The 20813-nt window shown below is 36.5% G+C and overlaps 2 protein-coding genes across 9 annotated transcripts; one reads left to right on the forward strand and one right to left on the reverse strand.

The window, feature by feature from the left end:
- Window positions 1-7340: 7340 nt before the first annotated feature.
- LOC136235457 (O-fucosyltransferase 31) lies at window positions 7341-11356 on the forward strand. Its single transcript, XM_066025139.1, has 10 exons — window positions 7341-7547; window positions 7629-7691; window positions 7795-7873; window positions 8017-8087; window positions 8369-8457; window positions 8556-8759; window positions 9596-9857; window positions 10266-10493; window positions 10620-10817; window positions 11001-11356. Exons 1-10 carry the CDS (start codon window positions 7410-7412, stop codon window positions 11208-11210), a joined length of 1542 nt encoding a protein of 513 aa, XP_065881211.1. The 5' UTR covers window positions 7341-7409; the 3' UTR covers window positions 11211-11356.
- A 253-nt stretch (window positions 11357-11609) lies between these two features.
- On the reverse strand, window positions 11610-19648 carry LOC136235455 (mechanosensitive ion channel protein 2, chloroplastic-like). Of its 8 annotated transcripts, XM_066025133.1 has the most exons (15): window positions 19439-19648; window positions 19186-19316; window positions 18864-19069; window positions 18685-18750; window positions 17718-17875; window positions 17094-17217; window positions 16887-16984; window positions 16672-16785; window positions 16145-16205; window positions 14378-14527; window positions 14124-14234; window positions 13740-13907; window positions 13495-13608; window positions 13026-13082; window positions 11610-12653 (listed from the first exon to the last, which is right to left on the reverse strand). In XM_066025133.1, the coding sequence occupies exons 3-15, from the start codon at window positions 18939-18941 to the stop codon at window positions 11853-11855; spliced, it is 2100 nt and encodes a 699-aa protein (XP_065881205.1). In that variant the 5' UTR covers window positions 18942-19069; window positions 19186-19316; window positions 19439-19648; the 3' UTR covers window positions 11610-11852. The 8 variants fall into 8 exon arrangements, with proteins under 8 accessions (XP_065881205.1, XP_065881208.1, XP_065881203.1 ...); XM_066025136.1 differs by lacking the exon at window positions 19186-19316 and having other exon boundaries at window positions 18864-19044; XM_066025131.1 differs by lacking the exon at window positions 19186-19316.
- Window positions 19649-20813: the final 1165 nt, after the last annotated feature.

The raw sequence follows: 20813 nt of genomic DNA on the forward strand, positions 1-20813 counted from the left end.
TTCATAGGATACCCTAAGGAAACTATGGGGTATTACTTCTATCATCCAGATGATCAGAAAGTAATAGTATCTAAGCACGCAACCTTCTTAGAGAAAGAGTTTCTCGAAGAAACAGAAAAGGGAAGCGCGATTGAACTTGATGAAGTTCAAGAAGAAGAAACACCTGCTGAAACAACAGAGGCGGTTGAGGAACCCGAAGTAGTCCCATTAGATGAGACTCAAGTGCCACCACCTACTCATAGATCACAAAGAGTTCGTGAACTCCCAGTTAGATACGGTTTTCTAGTGGGAGATGATGATGAGGTTCCCGTGTTAGACGACGAACCCGAAAACTACGAAGAGGCTCTCACCAGTCCAGATTCTAAAGCATGGCTTGAGGCCATGAATTCTGAAATGGATTCCATGTACACTAACCAAGTGTGGACTTTGGTTGATCCACCTGAAGGGATAAAACCAATTAGGTGCAGGTGGATCTTCAAGAAGAAGACCGACATGGATGGAAAGGTTAGTACCTACAAAGCTAGGTTAGTAGCGAAAGGATATCGTCAAAAGCAAGGAATTGATTATGACGAAACTTTCTCTCATGTAGCCATGTCCAAATCAATCAGAATAATGCTTGCTATTGCCGCTCACTACGATTACGAGATTTGGCAAATGGATATGAAAACAGCTTTCCTAAACGGAAACCTACTTGAGGATGTATATATGATGCAACCTGAAGGTTTCACATCAAAGGATGCAACCAAGGTTTGCAAACTTCAGAGATCCATTTATGGACTCAAGCAAGCATCTAGAAGCTGGAACAAGCGTTTTGACGAAACCATAAAACAGTTTGGTTTCGAACATTGCGAAGAAGCTTGCATTTACAAGAAAGCAAGTGGGAACTCAGTTGCATTTCTCATATTATATGTGGATGACATATTACTAATGGAAAATGACATAGCTCTACTACAGTCGGTGAAAGTATGGTTATCAGGTAACTTCTCCATGAAAGACCTTGGTGAAGCAGCTTATATACTAGGTATAAAGATCTACAGAGATAGATCAAGAAGTCTGCTTGGTCTTTCATAGGCTACATACATCGAAAAGGTGCTAAAGCGGTTTAGCATGCTTGAATCGAAACGAGGTAACTTACCCATGGTACATGGGGTAAAGTTAAGCAATCATCAATGTCCTAAAACCGAAGATGATAAGAAACGCATGGTTGTAATTCCGTACGCCAGGGCAATCGGTTCGATTATGTATGCTATGCTTTGCACTAGACTGACGTAGCATTCGCGTTAAGCATAACGAGTCGTTATCAACGTATTCCGGGTGACGAGCATTGGAATGCCGTCAAGAACATTCTTAAGTACTTGAGAAGGACTAAAGATATGTTCCTAGTGTACGGAGAAGGGGATCTGAAAATAGAAGGATTTTCAGATGCCAATAATCTCACGGATGAGAACGATTTTAGATCCCAATCAGGATACCTGTTTATCTTGAATGGGGGCGCGGTCAGTTGGAAGAGTTCCAAGCAGGGAAGCGGCTTTCTCTACGACCGAGTTAGAGTACATCGCTGATGCGGAGGCAGCAAAGGAAGCAGTTTGGATTAAGAAGTTCATTACAGAACTTGGTGTGGTGCCTGACATTGTGAATCTCATTACCCTGTACTGTGATAACAATGGAGCCATTGCACAAGCAAAGGAACCACGGTCTCATAATGCATCCAAGCATTACCTTAAGCGATACCACCTTGTAAGAGAGATTGTTGCAAGAGGAAATGTGAGAATAGAAAGAGTACCTACAGAGGACAACGTTGCAGATCCGTTAACAAAGCCCTTAACCCAGAAAGTACATGATCGTCATCTAAGTTCTACTAGGATAAGAAACAATTGGCTTTAGTCCAAGTGGGAGTATGTTGGGGTTTAGTGTCCTATAGACAATTGTTCCAGGATATAAACCTAATGCAAATGAATTGTTCTTTATATCATTTGTTTTAATAAGATATGGTTTCATAATTGTATAAAGGCAACCTCCTTTAAAGAACTAAATAAGTCTAATAAAAGGAAATCCCTGAGTTTATTTAAAGTGATTATAAAGTGTTCATACAAGCATGAAGTGAGACGAAACATTATAATAAACTAATAAACTTAAAGCCACCCCAAGTCAAGTGATATGTTTTGAATAGGGATTGACATAACACTGTTGAGACTTGCATGTAACAATGTTTTCTGTCGAGACAGAGAGCTGATCTCACAAGCTTCAGATATGCAGATATCTGGACAGTTATATGGATCCAATGAATGGAGTTCATTTGGATTGGGGACCTGACTTGAGATAACAGGATGGGTAGATTTATCCTTGTCACTTGTTCATTTCATTGGTATTAATAGGTATAAGTAATCCTAAGACTCGAAGGAATGTTAATTAGTGATTCTGGATTATGGAATATGATACTTTGATCCTGTTGTAACACGATCCATAACAGGGATGACTCTGGGGTGTGTACGGCAGATGTTGGGTATCACAGGAAGTAATTGCAGGATAGTTATACATTGGATTGAGCATTTGTCACTCCTGATAAATGGGAGATACGTCCAAGGATCGCTTGTGGAAGACTTAACTCTAAATCCTTGCAAGGTGATAACTTAAGACTTGAAATGCAGATTTCACTTAACCTATCTAATTGGAGTTAACTCGGCCTGTACAAGTAAAACGAACGTCTCGCTATATGTGACTTGACATTGCCCATAGTCATAAGATTCAGTTCAAGGATGTAGATGACAAAGGATCGAATTATACTGTAACTAATACGGAAAGGTCAATGATGGAATCAACCTATCTTCTTATAGCTCTGGGGGAATGTTTCGGATCTGCCAATCACATTTCGCGCACTCATTCCGTTATACAAAGATTAAATATAATTCTGAGAAAATTAATTTAATAGTTGTATACGGCTAGAAGCAATAAGAACCTAATGGGTCACACATAAGACTTGGAACCAAAAGAGGAATGGATGTTAATTAATAGATGGAAGCCCAATATAAAGGCTCAAATAATGAAAAGGGGAAATACATGTATTATATATATACATGTGAGAATTAATTTATTTTAGTTAATTATAATTAGATTATAATTGTGGATAAATTAATTATGGAATAATTAAGTTAGAAGATTTAAAGTGATTAAATTGCTTCTAAATATTATTCTACCAAACAACCTAATATTATCTTTATATTTAGATATAACTTTAGATAATATTTATGAAGTTTTTTATTTTAGAATAAAACTGTAAAGAAGTTATCTAAAACTATAGATAATATTTATGAAGTTTTTATTTTGGAATAAAACTCTAAAGAATTTATCTAAAACCATAGATAATATTTATGAAGTTTTATTTTAGAATGAAACTCAAAAAGAAGTAATCTAATTCTATCTAACTAAAGTTTAGATACAAGAGGCTATATATATCCCCCTTTATAGGTGTACTTGGTCAATCCCTAATAGAGAGAGAATTTCGACCGGTCTATTGTAGAGGAAGAAATTGCTCCGCTCGCTTCCATTCTATTGATTTCATCTCTTTCTCTCATCTTTGATCTTGTGTTGATTAATTAGAGGCAATCTATCTTGATTGCTATTACTTGGGTGAAGTTCTAATATCGTTTGATTTGTGTTTTGTTTTGTGCTCGTGAACTCGGATTAAGAGTTGAGGGAACTTCGCTTGTAACGGTAGATAGTTCATCAAAAGGTATTTCCTTCTATCCCTCTTTATATGAAATAACGATTAACGGATCTTGGTTTAAAGGAAATAGGTTAAAAAATTTATATTTCCGCTGCCAAACGTTTGCCTATTTTCCTTCAGTTTCTTGCTCTCCAAGCTTGCATGTAAGAGAGATTAACTGAAAAATCTCGTTCAAAATCGAATACAATATCCTTTGGTCGATGCACTCGATTTTCCAAATCAAATCTATCTCTAAGTAGTATGCCTGCAACACGTTTCCCCGCTTGCCTATGATGCGGACATATCTTATCTCTCCCACAAGTGTGTAGATCCATACTATCCATTCTTGAAAGCTTGAACATATCGGAACCTGAAATGACAATCCCTTTAGCCCGCCAGCTACATTTGTCAACATCTTTACATTTCACTTCAAACATAGACTTGTTTGATTTGTAAACCTTCCATTCGAATGAATTTTCTATTGCATATTTCCCAAGTGAATCTTTCAACTCTACTTTGTTTGAAAATATATCATTTCACCCTCAAAGTAGACCCTCTGTTTGATTGCTTTGATGCAATCGGATTCACCGGCGCGACACATACCTATGAAAGCCATCGAAATGGATCGGTCATCCTTTTCCTTCTAGCTTCATCGCCACTCTCATATATGATACTTTAGGCATGATCAAATTGTTTCGATGTTTCATTAACACCTTTAACTGGATTTTCATTCCGAGAGATACCTTCATTTTCCACATTGTTACCATTATGGTAACAATAATCATTATCATAATGCTCATCATAATGATAATGATTATCATAATTCAGATCATCATTATTGTAGTTCTGATAATCAAGATCATCTCCACCATTGTTATCATCATTAACATACATATGAGCATCCATTTCGATGGTGGGATCATGGCATACTACTTCCGGTGGTTTGCTAGGACCAACATGGTCGTCCTTATTACATCGTAATACTTCAGCATCTATTGTTCGCATATTTAGAGTAACATACAGTGGAATCAAATCGATCGAATTCATTCGGCAATACTCTATGAATCCGATGACATCTTCATCATCATCAATAGGTGCTACTCCTCCACGCACTTTATTGGACCATATGTTGCCTGCATGGACATTTGGAGATCGTACGAGGTTGATTCAACACGACTGACACTATAAACTTTTTCTTTTAACTTTTACAAGTTAATTTCTGTTGACAAAACCAACAACTTCGATTTACCACCGACATATGTCAACACATCTTCCACTGCGCTCCATTGTCTGTTCCAAGACAAAAAAACACGTACACTTCTCTTTGGTTGACATGCTTCTACATTTAGGAAATGAACACATAATCAAAACAAGACAAAAGCAATGCATCTGTAAATGCGACAAGGAATCATAAATGCGACACCAAATGCGACACGCTATCATTCAATGCGATGCCAAATGCGACATGTGACGTTAATGCGACAAGAGCAATGTTGTCGCAGCTGCGACAACAGTTGTCGCATTTAACGAAATGTGACCTATCGGGCGAACATGGCGATAACGAATAATTTCAAGATTCAAGCAACATTCAGTTCATCAACTGTGTATTTCGAGTAATGTGTATGAAAAATGAAGAAATGGTACTTACATGACCTTGAATGATGTATGGATGTGCTTAGAACTTGAGTTGGGTTGATGAATTTTGCTGTCTGAATTTGAAAATAAATGAAAGGGAAAGAGGAGATTGTTGGATACCCTTAGATATATAAAAGGGTTAATACACATATTTGCCCCTGTGTTTTTGCGGAAAAACAGATTTACCCTTAAATCAAATAAACCCACAAAGCTATTCCTGAATTTTTCATAAACCTGCAATTATACCCTAATATAACGGAGCTGCTAAACGGCGATGACATCAAACCTTCTTGTCTCCAAAAAAATTGGATGACGACAATCAAAATTCATTTGGTTTCTTATTGTTTTTTATTGATATTGCTTTTGGATTAATTAGGAGGTTTAGACGTCATTTTATTAGGTTGATTGAGCTTTTATAAAAATGAATTTTGACCAATTTGTTCTTCTAACTTGCTTTTAATCGAAATTGAATGTGCATATTTTTTTTGTTTGTGATTGGTTGTTCTTTTCTGAAGTTTTTCTGGAGATAAGAAGGTTTGATGTCATCGCCGTTTAGCAGCTCCGTCAAATTAGGGTATAATTGCAGGTTTATGGAAAATTCAGGGATAGTTTTGTGGGTTTATTTGATTTAAGGGCAAATTTGTTTTTTCGAGAAAACACAAGGGCAAATATGTGTATTAACCCTATATAAAACTAAGGGTAATTTTGTCCAAAATGCTTGAAAGTGTCTAATTTGATGAAATGGAAGTAAAGTGGGTTAGATATGTAAATGGCCCTTCTTAGTTGGGCTAGATTTGTAATTAGCCCAAATAATCAATCAGTTTCAATCAATTCGATTTGGGGTTTGGTTTTTCGGTTTTTATAATTTGGGTTAATATACATATTTGCCCTTGTATTATCACGGAAAAACAGATATACCCTGAAACTTTTCAAAAACCTACAAATATACACTAATCTAACAGACTAAGATTATTTGACCTAACACCATTAGTCTACTCATTACAATACTGACATACGACCAATTAAGAGACTACACATCATTATAAGACCAATTTTGACATATAATTTTGACCAAGCTCAACAGTTTTCTCTCCTTCCTCCCTAACCATCTAAGAAATTCATGGGCACTTTCCTCCAATTCCTCCGTCTCCAGTAATCTCCATTTGTTCTGAATCGTCACACCAACGAAATCCCTCTGATCCTTCACATCTCCGCTCAACTCCGCAAATCCCTCAGAACAAGTATCACGATTAGTCAAGTGAACGTCCGATGGCGCCATCAGAGGAAGGAGATACAGAGGAAAGCGAATGCGAAAGCGTGTCGACTGAATCGTCTAGCAGCTCGAGACAATCCTCATAAGCAAACCGAACATGTGGATCCATTTGGATGTAAGAGATCGCTGATGAGAGGTAGAGAGCTCTAGAGAAGCGTCATATTGAATTCACCGAGCCGGTCGTATTCTTGAGTCTCCATTTTCAGGTATCGAATTTAAATTGGAAATTAGAAATTAGCATTTAGTGTAGAAGAGTATAACATTTGGGATATGAAGAAGAGAAAGAAGAAGTGGACTATAAATCAAAAACCAATTTTGACAATGGAGAGTTGGGATATGAAGAAGAGAAAGAAAAAATGGGACTGTAAATCAAAAACCAATTTTGACAATGGAGAGTTGGGATATGAAGAAGAGAAAGATGAAGTGGGATATGGAGAACGGTGGATATGGTGTTTTTGTCTTATCTCTAGTCGTGCACTCTGTTTATGCCATATCACAGGTCTGTTAGATTAGGGTATATTTGCAGGTTTTTGAAAAGTTTCAGGATATATTTATGGATTTATTTGATATAAGCGCATATCTGCTTTTCCGTGATAATATAAGGACAAATATATATATTAACCTTTATAATTTTTTTTTTTTTTTTCACTAATCTCGTCGTCTTGGAATGGGACAAATTCCTGCTCTACCATCTGATTTAACCTTCTCACCATGATATAAATCAAGGCTAGCTTTTCAATAGTAAAACGGCGATCTCTCTCTCTCTCTCTCTCTCGATCAAAGAGAACACCCAAGGCGATGAGATCGGGCACAATGTCCACTCACCATTTCCAGTCTCAGCGAATGGCTATTGCTGCTCTTTCCATCATCCTGCTTCCAATTTTTGTTCCACACCTCTATGTCCCCTTGAGCCGAGCCTCGCCTTCCCTTTTCTTAGTAATAATTCTCAATCTCTCTCTCTCTCTCTCTCTCTCTCTCTCTCTTTCGTTTCTAAAGAGGTTTTGTGTTTCATGGCAGGAGTGGAATGCTCCAAGACCTAGAAATTTGCCTCTTCTAAAAGCTGCTCTGAATCGCCATACTGTAAGTATGTTTTCCTTTTGTCATTTTAAGATTTTGGCTTCTTTTGTTTTTCTTCATTTCTCAGTAAAAATATTTATTTCTCAAGCTTTTGTCTACCTTTCAGCTCAGTAAACAAGAGTCTTCTCTTTGGTCTCCTTTGCCTCATCAAGGATGGAAACCTTGCGCCGAACCAGCCATTCGTTGTAAGTGCTTGATGTGCTTTGGTATAGTTAATATGGGAAATTGAGTTAGTTGGGGATATTGTATAATTCTATGTTCAACTGTGCATTTAAAGTTGCTGTTTTTTTTTTTTTTTTTTGACAAATTATGACATTGCATGTTGAAGCATTGCCACAAAAGTCTCAAGGGTATATTCAAGTGTTTCTTGATGGAGGATTAAACCAGCAAAGAATGGGAGTAAGTAAATCTGTCTGAAAACATTTTTGTTGTCAATTATGTAAATCAATGTTATGATTTGTCTGTTGGCAGTGTTTCTGTTTCATGATTTTTTTGTTCAGCAGTATCCACATGTACCTTAATGATGGTCATTCACCGTGAGATATATGATCTTTTAAATCTCTATCCTAGGATTCTAATAAGCCCAGATCTAGTGGTGAATGACCAAATACTACAGGTCATTAAGGTCCATGTGATCAGAACCGTATGTTTTTAAGACTCCCCTTTCCTTCATTTTCAAGATTTGTGATGCGGTTGCTGTTGCTAAAATACTAAATGCAACTCTTGTGATCCCACACCTTGAAGTAAATCCTGTCTGGCAAGATTCAAGGTAATTCATGAGTAAGTTACTCCTGGGAACCAATCTGAAGTTGTGGTATTTTCGCTGCAACTGAGACCTTATACTTTCTACCTTTCCTACTTCTCCAGTTCATTCATGGATATATTTGATGTCGATCGCTTTGTTGACATCCTGCGTTATGAAATTTCTATTGTTAAAGAGCCACCAAGTGAATACTCCTGGAGCACACGTGAGTACTATGCTACTGGCATACGGGCTACTAGAATTAAGACAGCACCTACCCATGCTTCAGCTAACTGGTATCTGGAAAATGTTTTGCCTGTACTGCAAAGGTTGGTAAATTACCCAATTATAAATTTTTCCTGAACAACAAATCATTGGAGTTTCAAGGTTAACATATTTTATTCCATGTTACTTGTTGAGTCAACATTTGGGTTATTTCACTTGACTCTACTATTAAGAAGTTCACTTTCTTTTCTTTTGCTATGGTGATCTATTGGCTCCTAAATTAGCTTTCTGTTCCGAATTTTCTTTGAAATTTATTTTTGTGCGCCTTCCCTATCAGATTCATTTATGGGTGTCAAAGTCGATTAGGCTTCCTGGATTACGGACTACTGGAGGATCAGCCTACCCTAGTAAATTCACTGTTAGGAAAAGTAGAAAGACTTATGGCAAGTTTCACATTCTTTTTCTGATTTGCAGAGATATTCATCATGCAATTTGATGAGGAGTTAGTGCTTGTGCCTAGAAAACCTTTTCTTCTCTTTTCCACCGTGGCTGTCAAATATATATAACTTGTATAATGGCACTGCAATAACATACATGGGTGAGATGGATCATAACAATGAACTAGTGACATGTCAAGTGCCTTACAGTACAAATATTGGCGTAGCAATTTCCTCAGATGAGCCTTACTACACTAGACTTAGTATCCCAATCTATCATGGTTTTTTGTTCTCAACTTTATGACTTGTATATTTGTGATATGATTTGAAGTTACTATGGTTTCCCTTTTTCTTATGGTTCCAGCACATGAATCCTAAATTCAAACAGCGGTTTGATAATGCATAATTTGGATTTCAAATGTTTTTGACTGGTTTTAATCCATTTTTTTTATTGAATTGCAACTAATTGACTTTTGCATTAAAAAAAATCATTATTGATGCAGTTATGGAATTGCTGCTATTGCCCCATTCTCTCACCGCTTGGCTTTTGACAAATTGCCTGCAAGCATCCAGCGGCTACGGTGTAAAGTCAACTTTGAAGCGCTAGGTTTTGTTTCTCACATAAAGTCGTTGGGAGACACAATTGTTAATCATCTCCGCTATCCTTTCAGAACCCCAGGAACTGAAATTTTGAAGGAAAGAAACTCTGGGACTAACACAGAGAGATCTGGAAAATTTGCAGTCTTGCACCTTCGTTTTGATAAGGTAAGGTCCTTGACTTGAATCGGCAATACTCAAAAAAACTGTGCTTGTACTTATGAACCCTCTTAGAGATTGAGAATCATATGAAAGGATTTATATGCCATATAGTTTGAAAGAACAAACTGTTTTTGCTTCATCTTTTATGAAATGCCGAATAGTTATTTATTTCCAGGTCTAGAAAGTAGAAATTAAACAACTGTTTGGAAGAGGGAGGCAAATACAGTATGGGGATCCACCCTCCTGTTTTCCTCCAATTTTCCTTTCAGTTCCAGACAGAGGGTAACAGTCTGCTGTTGAAATTTACATCCTTGGTGATTATCTCCAATTGAAATCTTTAGATCACTTGGAGTTTCCTACTTAGTTCTGATATTGTATGGACCATGGTCCACTTTTTGACATGAATCCTTGTAGGATATGGCTGCTCATTCAGCCTGTGAATTTGGTGGGGGTAAAGCTGAAAGACTTGCTCTAGCCAAGTACCGCCAATTACTTTGGCAGGGAAGGGTTTTGAACTCGCAGTTTACTGATGAGGAGTTAAGAAATCAGGGCCGTTGTCCATTGACTCCTGAAGAGATTGGATTACTGCTGGCAGCTTTAAGTTTCAGCAACAGTACTCGACTCTATCTTGCGTCACACAAGGTAACTTCTGTACCTTGTCATCAAAAAATCAATATTTTTCTTATATTCTTTTGTTACAACAGGCCCTCATGAAAAGATAGATTTTTGTTTCTTGTAACAATTCAACATCTAAAGAAGTTTCTTTAGGTTTATGGTGGAGAAGCAAGGATCTCTACTCTGAAGCACTTGTTTCCTTTAATGGAAGACAAGAAGAGCTTAGCCTCTGCAGAAGAACTGGCTAAAGTTGAAGGGAAGGCTTCTTTATTGGCTGCAGTTGATTATTATGTGAGCTTGCAGAGTGACATCTTTATATCTGCTTCTCCTGGAAACATGCACAATGCTTTGGTAAAGAAAATTGTGTTTTTTTTTTTCTGAAATTATTGCATTTTCTTCATGATAGTTGGGCAACTTTTTTGCCTGAAGTTATATCCTGAGTCAACAAAATTCTTATCCCCATTTGGTATACAGGTTTATAAGCTGTTTATTCCCATGAGATTTAAACTGAAATATGTTTTACTCCAATTGCAGGTTGGACATAGGGCATACCTGAACCTGAAGACCATAAGACCAAACATGGTACTGCTGGGCCCCCTTTTCCTGAACAAGAGCATGGAATGGTCAGAGTTTCAGCTCGCGGTGGTCAATGGACATAAAAATAGACAAGGGCAGATTAGATTGAGAAAAGAGAAGCAATCAATATATACATACCCTGTTCCTGATTGTATGTGCCAATTATAACTGAGACGGGTGCAGAAGCTAAAAAGTTGCTGCTTTTGCCGATTACAAGTAGCTTTATGAATTGTACATAACAAGCAAGGGTTTGCCACATTTGGGATTGCATTTTGTAAGGAGTTAAGTTTAAAGAAGATTAATCATTAGACCTCTGATTCTTTATATTCAAGAACAGAACAAGCTTATGATACCAGAGCTGGAATAATTTGGCAAAAGCTTTATTTACATGAGAAAATAATGGATGTTAAGTATGGAATTTGGAGTATACTATTGGCATATCTATCTGCCTTATTCTGTAACTATAATTCAATGCCTCCACTTCCAGTAATCCATGGACTGGATTGAACTGGCTTAAAAAGAACAACATTTCTGGTTTCTAAATTTCTTGCATGTAAAACTACCATGTGATGCAGATAGATCATCTGCAACCAGATTTTAATATAGGTTGGTTCCATAAATACAAGAAACATAGGAATTAATTACATCAGTTACTACCAGCAATCAAATCTGCACTTGCAACGTCACTTTTCATCTAAATCTAAAACACAATTATTTACAGAGCATGACAACAGCCAAGCAACAGCTTCAAAAACACAGCTGTCACATTTCTGCGCAATATGCCAATAGCTTACAAACTTGCAGATCCCGTTAATCCATTTGTGGAACTTGACCATCTTTCTTCTCCTTCCCAGCTGAAGAGGAGCCATTCCAGCTGGCAGCCAGTTCCTTCGACTCCAAAGGCGAAGGAGATGCAGCAATTTCATCTTCGATTGGAAGTGTTCGTTTCGAACCCTCTAAAGCAACGCCAAGAATAATGTTTTCCTCCAATGAAGGCCTCGCCACTGATGGCGATGTAACGGATTTTTCCACATCTTGTTTAGCGTGCGGAATATCACTTCTTTTATTTTCATTAATTGAATACTCTTCAGGTGTTGTCCTTGCTTTTTGTTCTTCAGAATTTGCTCCTGTTTTCTCCTTCCAAACATCTTCTATTCTTCCGTTAGGTTCCTGAGTTTCGGAATTTTTCTGCATTGGCTTATCAGGCATCAGTTCTCCAACTTGGGGGTCAGATGCCGGGAATTCTGAAACCTTACAAGTTATGCTAGAGTCAGAGGTAGCTGTTGCAGCAACCTTGTCTTTTTTTGACTCAATAATAGGAATTGCTTTCGAGTCAGATGTTGAGGCAGCTTCAACCTTCCCATCTTTTTCCTCATTATTCTGTATTGAACGGCCAGAAGGTTTACCTTTCTCATCACCATGGATTTTATAAGGGGGTTCAATAAGCAATAATGAACGATTAGCAGCAGCTCTGGAAGTAAAACTAGTGTTGGCAAATGGTACATTATCCAAGTCAGGTTCCCTGTAAATTTTCTGAACAGTACGGATTGGTGTGGCAAGCCGGGCCTTATGATGGCTTATAACTCTAAGAAGATCCAAGAGTAGTGCTTCCTGTTACAATGAATGCATTTGCCAATGTCTAGTCAACCAAATTGCTAGTCTAAGAGCAGATCATCATCTAGAAAAACAATGTTATGATATCAATGCATAAAATATGACAGAAAGATTTATTGACTCGGTAATCAATTATAATGCCCCATTGATCCAACAAGATAAAGCTGTGAGTACTAGCCAGATCATAACTGAGTATAAACTATGAATCCATGGATCTATATTTAACATTCATGGTCTCCAAGCATTTCAATTTCTTCCAATTTTGATTGCTGTCTAAAGGTGGATGTGAGAAAGAAAACAAGTATCTGCATTATAGCAATGTAAAATACCACAGCAATCAAATTAAGTTCACAGTAGATATCATCTTACCTTCACACAGAGATACTCCTCAAAATGTGAGGTTTTCACAAAGCATGATATCAAAATCTGCGAAAATAGAGCAGCAACCAGATATTAAGACACTGAAGAACAAGCATAAAACAGACTCGTAACCAAGATCAAACAAAATATGATGAAAATATAGTATACTTCTTTCTAATATCTTCATATACATTTCCTCTTAGAAGTGACAGTGGAGAAAGCCAGATGAAGATGCTCAGACTTGAATTCTTTAAGAGTACATCATTTGATATTTCAGCTAAATGGAATCTAGCAATCTTAAGTTAAGATAGAGGGCACATTTATTGACTTCCAACGGCAAATTAACCCTCAATTCCAAAAGGAACAGATCCCACAACAAGAACCAAGTCACTATTCATTCCATGTGTTTGACACCACAACCAGTACACATCGTTTAAAAATTAAATGTAAATTTCTTCACAGGAAACTTATGAATCACCTTAAGAGCCTGATTTTCTGGATCGATATCTTCCAAGAAAACTCTTCTATGCAACCTTTGCTGCTCTACTTGAGGATTTTTGGCCAAAACTTTGCGCATATCAGCAACAATGTTCTGCACAGATAAAATACAGGCCCAAATTCTAGTCTGGGTGAATAGATAAATGACAAAAAAAATAAATAAATAAAAACTGGATTGTTAAGTACAAAAATTTAACAAGCAGGTGAACTAAGTATGGTCCTCACGTTAATTTTGTTGACATCCAAGTGACTAATGGCAAGGTGGGTCTTAATGCGCCAATGAGTTTTCTGGCTAAGATTTCTGACAACATTCACGGTGAATTTATGGTTTGGAATGTGAACAGCCTCACGATCATCACCACGAATAATTGTTGGTGACCACCAACCCACATGCTGTAATAAGATAAAATATCAATCTGAGAAACAACCACAAACCTAAAAAGGTATCCAATTTCATTGCTTAAGCATTTTGCTGAGGGAACTGAATCACAATTTCCATGTTACTTTATTATAGAACCAATTTTTAAGTATATGCATGATGGACTCTTGTTGGCCTTGCTACATTACCTATTTCTTCTTAGACATAAGTGAAGGAAATAGAACACAAACCTCAACAGTGCCAGAAACTTCATAACCTTCAATCTTTGTCTGAATCCATTCATTCACAACAAAAGGTCGTGTTGCATGGATCATTACACTTGAAAGAAAATTTGTAAATATCTGAATGCACAAAACAACCAAGGATCCACTGTTTCAATTAAGCTGGATAAAAAAATCCATGCAAACAACTCAGCAGCACATGAGAATGAACATGAAAACTGCAACATAATCTGAAAACAACACACGAAAACCAGAATGTTTACCTCACGACCAGCAAGAGTGAGCAATACTGTACCAAGACCCCCAGCTGTGAGCCATTTTTGGGTAGAGAAACCTAGTAATTCCATGAACAACGATACGGCAGCAACCCAAACTGCACTGTAAATAGTTTTTCCAGCAAAACTGAAGCCCATCTGCAGAGCAAGAAAGAACTAATATAAAATGAAGTGTACGAACTTAAATATTGTGCACCCTCATCATAGCACAATTCTAATCACCTTCACTCACTAGAAACTTTCATCCAAAACAACAAACGCTAAAGCCAAAACATTTCTCATATGCTTCTTAAAGATGTTTCAGCATGTATTGACCACAGCTATCAAGTCGCATCTGCCTGGGAGGCATAGCATAATTGCATCAATTTGTTCTGACCAAGAATCAGAAGACCAGGCTAGCTAATTGGAAACTTAAAAAGGCATAATGCATAATAGACAAGTCTAAATAAAAGTGTCATAGATAATATATATAAGTTATTATTGGACCTTACCCTATCAGCTGAAACTTTTGGTCAATTGGTTCCTTTAGACCAAGCAGTCAAGGGTTCAAAACCCGGAACCTCCATTTATTAATGGAATTTCAAAACATGGTAGAGTGGAAAAATGTTGTACATTCTTCAAGTCCGATGGCATTTGCGTGCGGGGGAGTATCAGATAGAATATATAAAAGCTATTATTGGACCTTACCTATCAGCTTAACTTTCAGGTCAAATTGGTTCCTTGACAAAAAGAAAATTCAGAGGTGGGGTGGATAAGCAAGCAGCAGCTGCTAAAGATGAACGAAAGTCACCTAGTATGGTATCACAACAAAATCTTGATTGGCTTAAGTTGCATATTGCACGCATATGAATGCCAAAAAGTCAAGCATTTAAAAACGTACACAACTCTAGACAGCGTAATGGATACAGTAAACAGACCCAAGCATAATAAATTGGAGCCATATGCTATGAATTGGTTATTGTCACCAGAAAGTAAACTTACATTATCACCTTGCATAGTCAAGTTACACAAAGTTCTTATCCAAACCAAAAGCTCCTAATTTACAAATTGAAGAAAAACCTATGAAGCACCGATACTTCTAAGAGGTCAATGTACGCGTATGCAATACTCCGAGGATAGGGATACGGCGGGATACGTACGGGATACGGCTAGGAAGTATCCCCTTTTTATCTTTTTCTTTTTTAATTAGGTGATACACAGGGGATGCTTTTCATAATTAATTAGTTAAATTGTAGGGAGGGGGGGGGGCGGGGGGGGGGGGGGGGGGGGGGGGGGGTTTAAAAAAACTTTAAAAATATAAGGATTATATAACAAATTAAATAAAGTAATATCGACCCACCACCCATTAACAAATTAAAAAAACTTTAAAAATATAAGGATTATATGACTTATTAGTTAATATCATAGATGTTATTTGTGGTTTTATAATGACTTATGAGTGTTATTTGTGGTTTTATAATGACTTTATGAATATGATTTGTGGTTTATATATTTATGTATCTTTTAACATTTTCATTACAAATGATATATATATATTATTAATTATATATCAATTTTGCAGTATCCCCGCCGTACCGGTATCTCATATTTTTTTAGAAATGCCGTTTGCCGCACCCGTATCGGTGCTTCATAGAGAAAAACCATGCCTTCAACTCTCTTCAAAGAATTCTTAAAAGGAAAGTACGTATCATAGAAATAAAAAAAACGCAGAGGGATTCAAGATAGTTATAAGCAATACAAATCTTAGAAACCTACATTTCCTGTGTCATCCGAGTCATTCATCTCTGCAAAGAACTTTTGAGCCTCTTGAATCAAGCTGCGAAGAGGAAATATAGCCACAACAAAAACTATAATAAAGCCCCTAATCAAGCGAAACATTTAAAGAAAACATTAACAAGAAGCAAAAAAAAAATAAAAACAATGAAAACAAAAACATGATATCATCAGCATTCGTGAAAGTCAACAGTCCTAAAAATTAAGGAACCCAGCACCAGAAATAATATAGATGTCGCCGACAATCTTAACAAAGACAGTAAACACACATGACCATAGAAAACACAAAGAGATGAGAATATATTTGACAGAAATGCTGCAAGTGAATTGACAAAGATGTTCACCAATTATGCCAATCATAATTAAAGAAGAACAGGTACCATGGTAAATGATAAACTGTAAAACCAACTATCAAGCGTCTGATTGACTTTTGAAATAAAAAGGGGAAAGATAGCCCATTAATCAGTATCCAAGTGCTTGACCTAATTCAGTTTGAAGCGCATGCATACCTTGATAAACAATAGGCAAATGCCAGCACAGTTGATAAAGATCGTATAAAATTAAGGAGTCGTTGCTTCACAGCCTGGCTAGCTTCTGTCTGAAGAACTACAGGATCCAGTGCTCTGAATCATTCAAGCCTTAGTTAGCAGTTAGTTATCCTCAAGTCAAAGACTGGAACCCTATTATGTATATAGATTCAATCATTCAAGTCAACTTAAAATACCTGCAGATAAGTATTGCTCCAGTCCATAACAGCAAAGGTTGAAGATAACATGTCAACACGTAATGTGTACGACTTTTCTTCCAGTTATTATCAGATTTCTGCAAAAATTTGCCAAAAAAGAGCATATAAGCTGATAGGATTATGACGATTGGTAGCATTAGTGGAATTCGACTGCTATTTAAACAAAAGAAGAGTAATAACAGATACCCGGAGAAAAATAATCCTGCTCAATCGCATTATTGGGGCAAGACCCCATGAAGCAAAAGCAACAACAACAAATGCAGAAACTAATGTAAGCACAAGAGGACTTCCACGTAGGACATCATAGGACCTGTACAATTTGGCAAAGTTTTATACTCCATAAAGATTAGGAAGATAAAAGAATAGAATTATTGCTGAAAAAGACCAAAATAATTAACAGAACTTCTCGGATCAATGAAAAGGTACAGTAAGAAAAGTTGACCTCATTTTGATAGGTGTTTCTATGCATTTGTGCTTTAAGCATTTGGACTTCAAATATATTTTGGAAGATACTATCAATTGCAGGGAAAGTGAAGTAAAAATAAAAGAAGAATGATTTGTCAGAGGGAACAAAAATTAGCATCATATCATCAAAAGAAACATGGCTTAAAGGATATAGTAATAGATAGAAGAGAAGGGATTATTTTGTACAAATAGATCGCCACCCAAATAGAACTATAGTTTTCACCTAATGCTGGTAACTTGAGATGAGTTAGGGCATAAAGTTATCAAGCATTCACATTGCTCTGGATATCTATCATGATTTTTTCCACTAGGTGAAAGAAAATGCATACATCAGCATGAATTCACCTTGTAAAGACTACAGTTGCAGATTTCAAAACAGGAATCTCTTTTCCTCCACCTGATGTTAGAAGAGACTGGCAGACCCAAACATTGCATCTCGATGATGCAGGGTTCATTGGGCCACATATACTGCTTAGAACATGAAAAGTCCAAGCATCCTGTCGCTACAGAAATGACATAGAGAAAAAATTCATTATTATAGATACTACTCATTTAATGGTTCATAAAGTTCCATAGATTGGCAAAAATTAGGGTTGCAAGCGACGTGGGGATTATCCGTCACACCATCACTGACCGGGATTCACCCCAAGAGGAAAAGGGAATCCCCATTTATTTTTCCCATGAGGTGGGGATGAGGAAAAAAATCCGCAAGAGGCGCCGACAAGGATGGTGACCTCTGTCCCCACCCCACGAGGATCCCCATCCCTATCCCCATGTAGTTACATGGATTTTTAGATATTTATGTTTATATTTGGATAATTTTTATTTATGTTTAGGTAAAGGCTATGCTTACTTTGTTTTTAACAAAGTAAGTCTTACTTTATGTGTTTTTTTTTGTTCAAGTATACTAACGTTTATAAATTATATTTGCCTAACTGTATTATACGGTAAAATTTAAAATTTCACTAAAAAAATGTTATATAGGATTTGAGAGATGGGGAATACGGATCCCACAAGGATCCTAATCCCCAGAGATATGGGGATGGGGACTATATTTTCCCCATTTTATAATGGGGATGGATACGGGGACAGGGGAAGCAGTCACATCCCCACCCGCCCCATTTGCCACCCTATGCATCAAATAAGGCACAATTGACAGCGAATATCTGAAAGCCAGACTATAAATAAAAATGACAAAGAGATCATAATTACAAGGAATTGGAAGTCATTGGCGTCCAAAATTAACCTAATATATATGTATACCAAAGCAAACAGAAAACAATTAATCATCAAAATCCTTGAGAATCATTACCAAACTGCGGGATGAAAGATTGACATTAACCAAGTGTACTTTGCTCTTTCCCTTTCCTATCGTTCTCTGTGGATAACAGAGAAATGAAAAATAAAAACGACATAACTTGCTTATGAACATTTAGAACTAAAAAGGAATGCTTGCCTGTCCTGAAATTTCAAATATAAAGAGATACATACAACGGGTTGGCCAATGCATCCTCGGCTATTGTGAATCCTTAGTTCATGGGAAAACTGGATCGAAGTAGCACAAGTCATGGCTAGAATCAAGGTGGAGTTGCTACCAGGAGCTGAATATAGCGACTTTTACTTTCAACTATGATGCAACCGAATTTTTAAGCCGGGATCAAAGAGGTATAAGCTGCGAAACAGAACTGTTATTACACCTGCCATAATCAAGAGGCTATTACAATTTCAGTCCGTATACAAGCATAACCGGCGAGAAAAAAATTCGCAAGTTTGCACAAAGAAGAAAAGAAAGGCAAAACATTCGCCCACTCACAGATTCAATTCCTAAGCAATTGAACATATTTAACATCAGCAGAACCTTATCATTTGTAATCCACGATTTGTTTCTTCCTTTGATTTGTCAATTTTTACCTTCCACTTCTAGCTACAATAAATACCCTAGGTCTACAATTCTTACAATCGTTAACAATCCATCTACAAATGCTAACCAATCACACCTACCTTGGCATCTAAACTTACATACAAAAGTAGTACAATTAACAAACCAATAAGCACAAAAGACCAACCTACAAACAAAAGCTTCAAATCAACACTTCAGCTTCCACGCTACTCCAATCAACTACGGAAAATATTTTACAGGAAATCAAAAGAAAAAAAAAAGGAATTGAAAGAACAAACAAAGGGATATCCTTATCAGAGTGATTTAAGTTTCTCCGCAGGTTCCTCTAATTCGAATGGAGAATGCGACCTTTTTGAGAGTACCAAAATGATTTGGGAACTATGCTAACGTGCACTGGAGGTTGAACTTTCGTCAGGCAACGTGGTCCAATCGGAATGTAGCTTTATGGATTATGTCAAATTTTATATTTACTGAAGATTTTACGTGGCGACCTGTGAATTTTTCTATCCTTATTGATCTTACACGCCTTAGCGCCCTTTGGAGCCTCTAAAACCTTGAGAAAACTTGAGGATTTTGCCCCAAATGTAAGATTGTTAGAATAAGGGGGTTTGGTTCACATGGGGTAAGGGAAAAGAAATCAAAAAAGGAAAACTAAAGGAAAGCAAAAGAATAACCATTAATTCCCCTATGTGTTTGGATATGTTTAGGAAAGAGAATGGGTGTAAAGGGAATCCAATTCCCTAGAGGGCATGGGGTAATGGCTAAACCTAAAGTGGAGTAACGGCTTAACCTAAAGTGGGTAAAAGGAATGAGTTTTTCTTATAAACAAACAAGAACAAAAGGAATGAAACCCTCTCATTTTCATTCTCATTCCTAAAGACCTCAAACTAAACGCCCCCTAAATTCTATTAAAATTATAAAACTGGGTCAAAATTATAAAATTGGGTTAGAAGGGAGATCATTTATACATTTAGGTCATATTCTTTTTTATTTAAATTCAGTGTAAGTAAATTCAGTTCAGTAGCATTTAGTTCAGTTAATTTAATTTCAGTAATTATCATTATTTATTATAATTATAATTATTTATATATAATTTATTATTGTTATTTATATAATTTATAATTAATACTATTATTTATATACAATTCATCGTAATAATTATAACTATTTATGTATATTTATTATAATTTATAATTTAGTATTATTTATATATGAATTCATCATTATTTATTATAATTATAATTACTTATATATAATTTACAATTTATTATTGATAACTTGTGAAAAATCCTTGATCGGAGCACTTCCCTGTGAGGCGCCGTTGGGATCGGCCGGGGACACTCCGATGCCAAAGTCAGTAATATTTCTGAGAATAAACTGTAAGCACAAAAGTAGAGAATCAGTAAGTATACCTTTGATCCTAGGAAGTTGTGGTATTATTATATAGGTTTCTGTAACCTTCAGCATTAATGGGGAAGCAGGTGAAGAGTCATGTCATTACTCATCTTTTAATTGCTATCAATTCTCCATTAATCTCAACA

The sequence above is a fragment of the Euphorbia lathyris genome, chromosome 7, assembly GCF_963576675.1.
Source record: "Euphorbia lathyris chromosome 7, ddEupLath1.1, whole genome shotgun sequence".
NCBI lineage: Eukaryota > Viridiplantae > Streptophyta > Magnoliopsida > Malpighiales > Euphorbiaceae > Euphorbia > Euphorbia lathyris.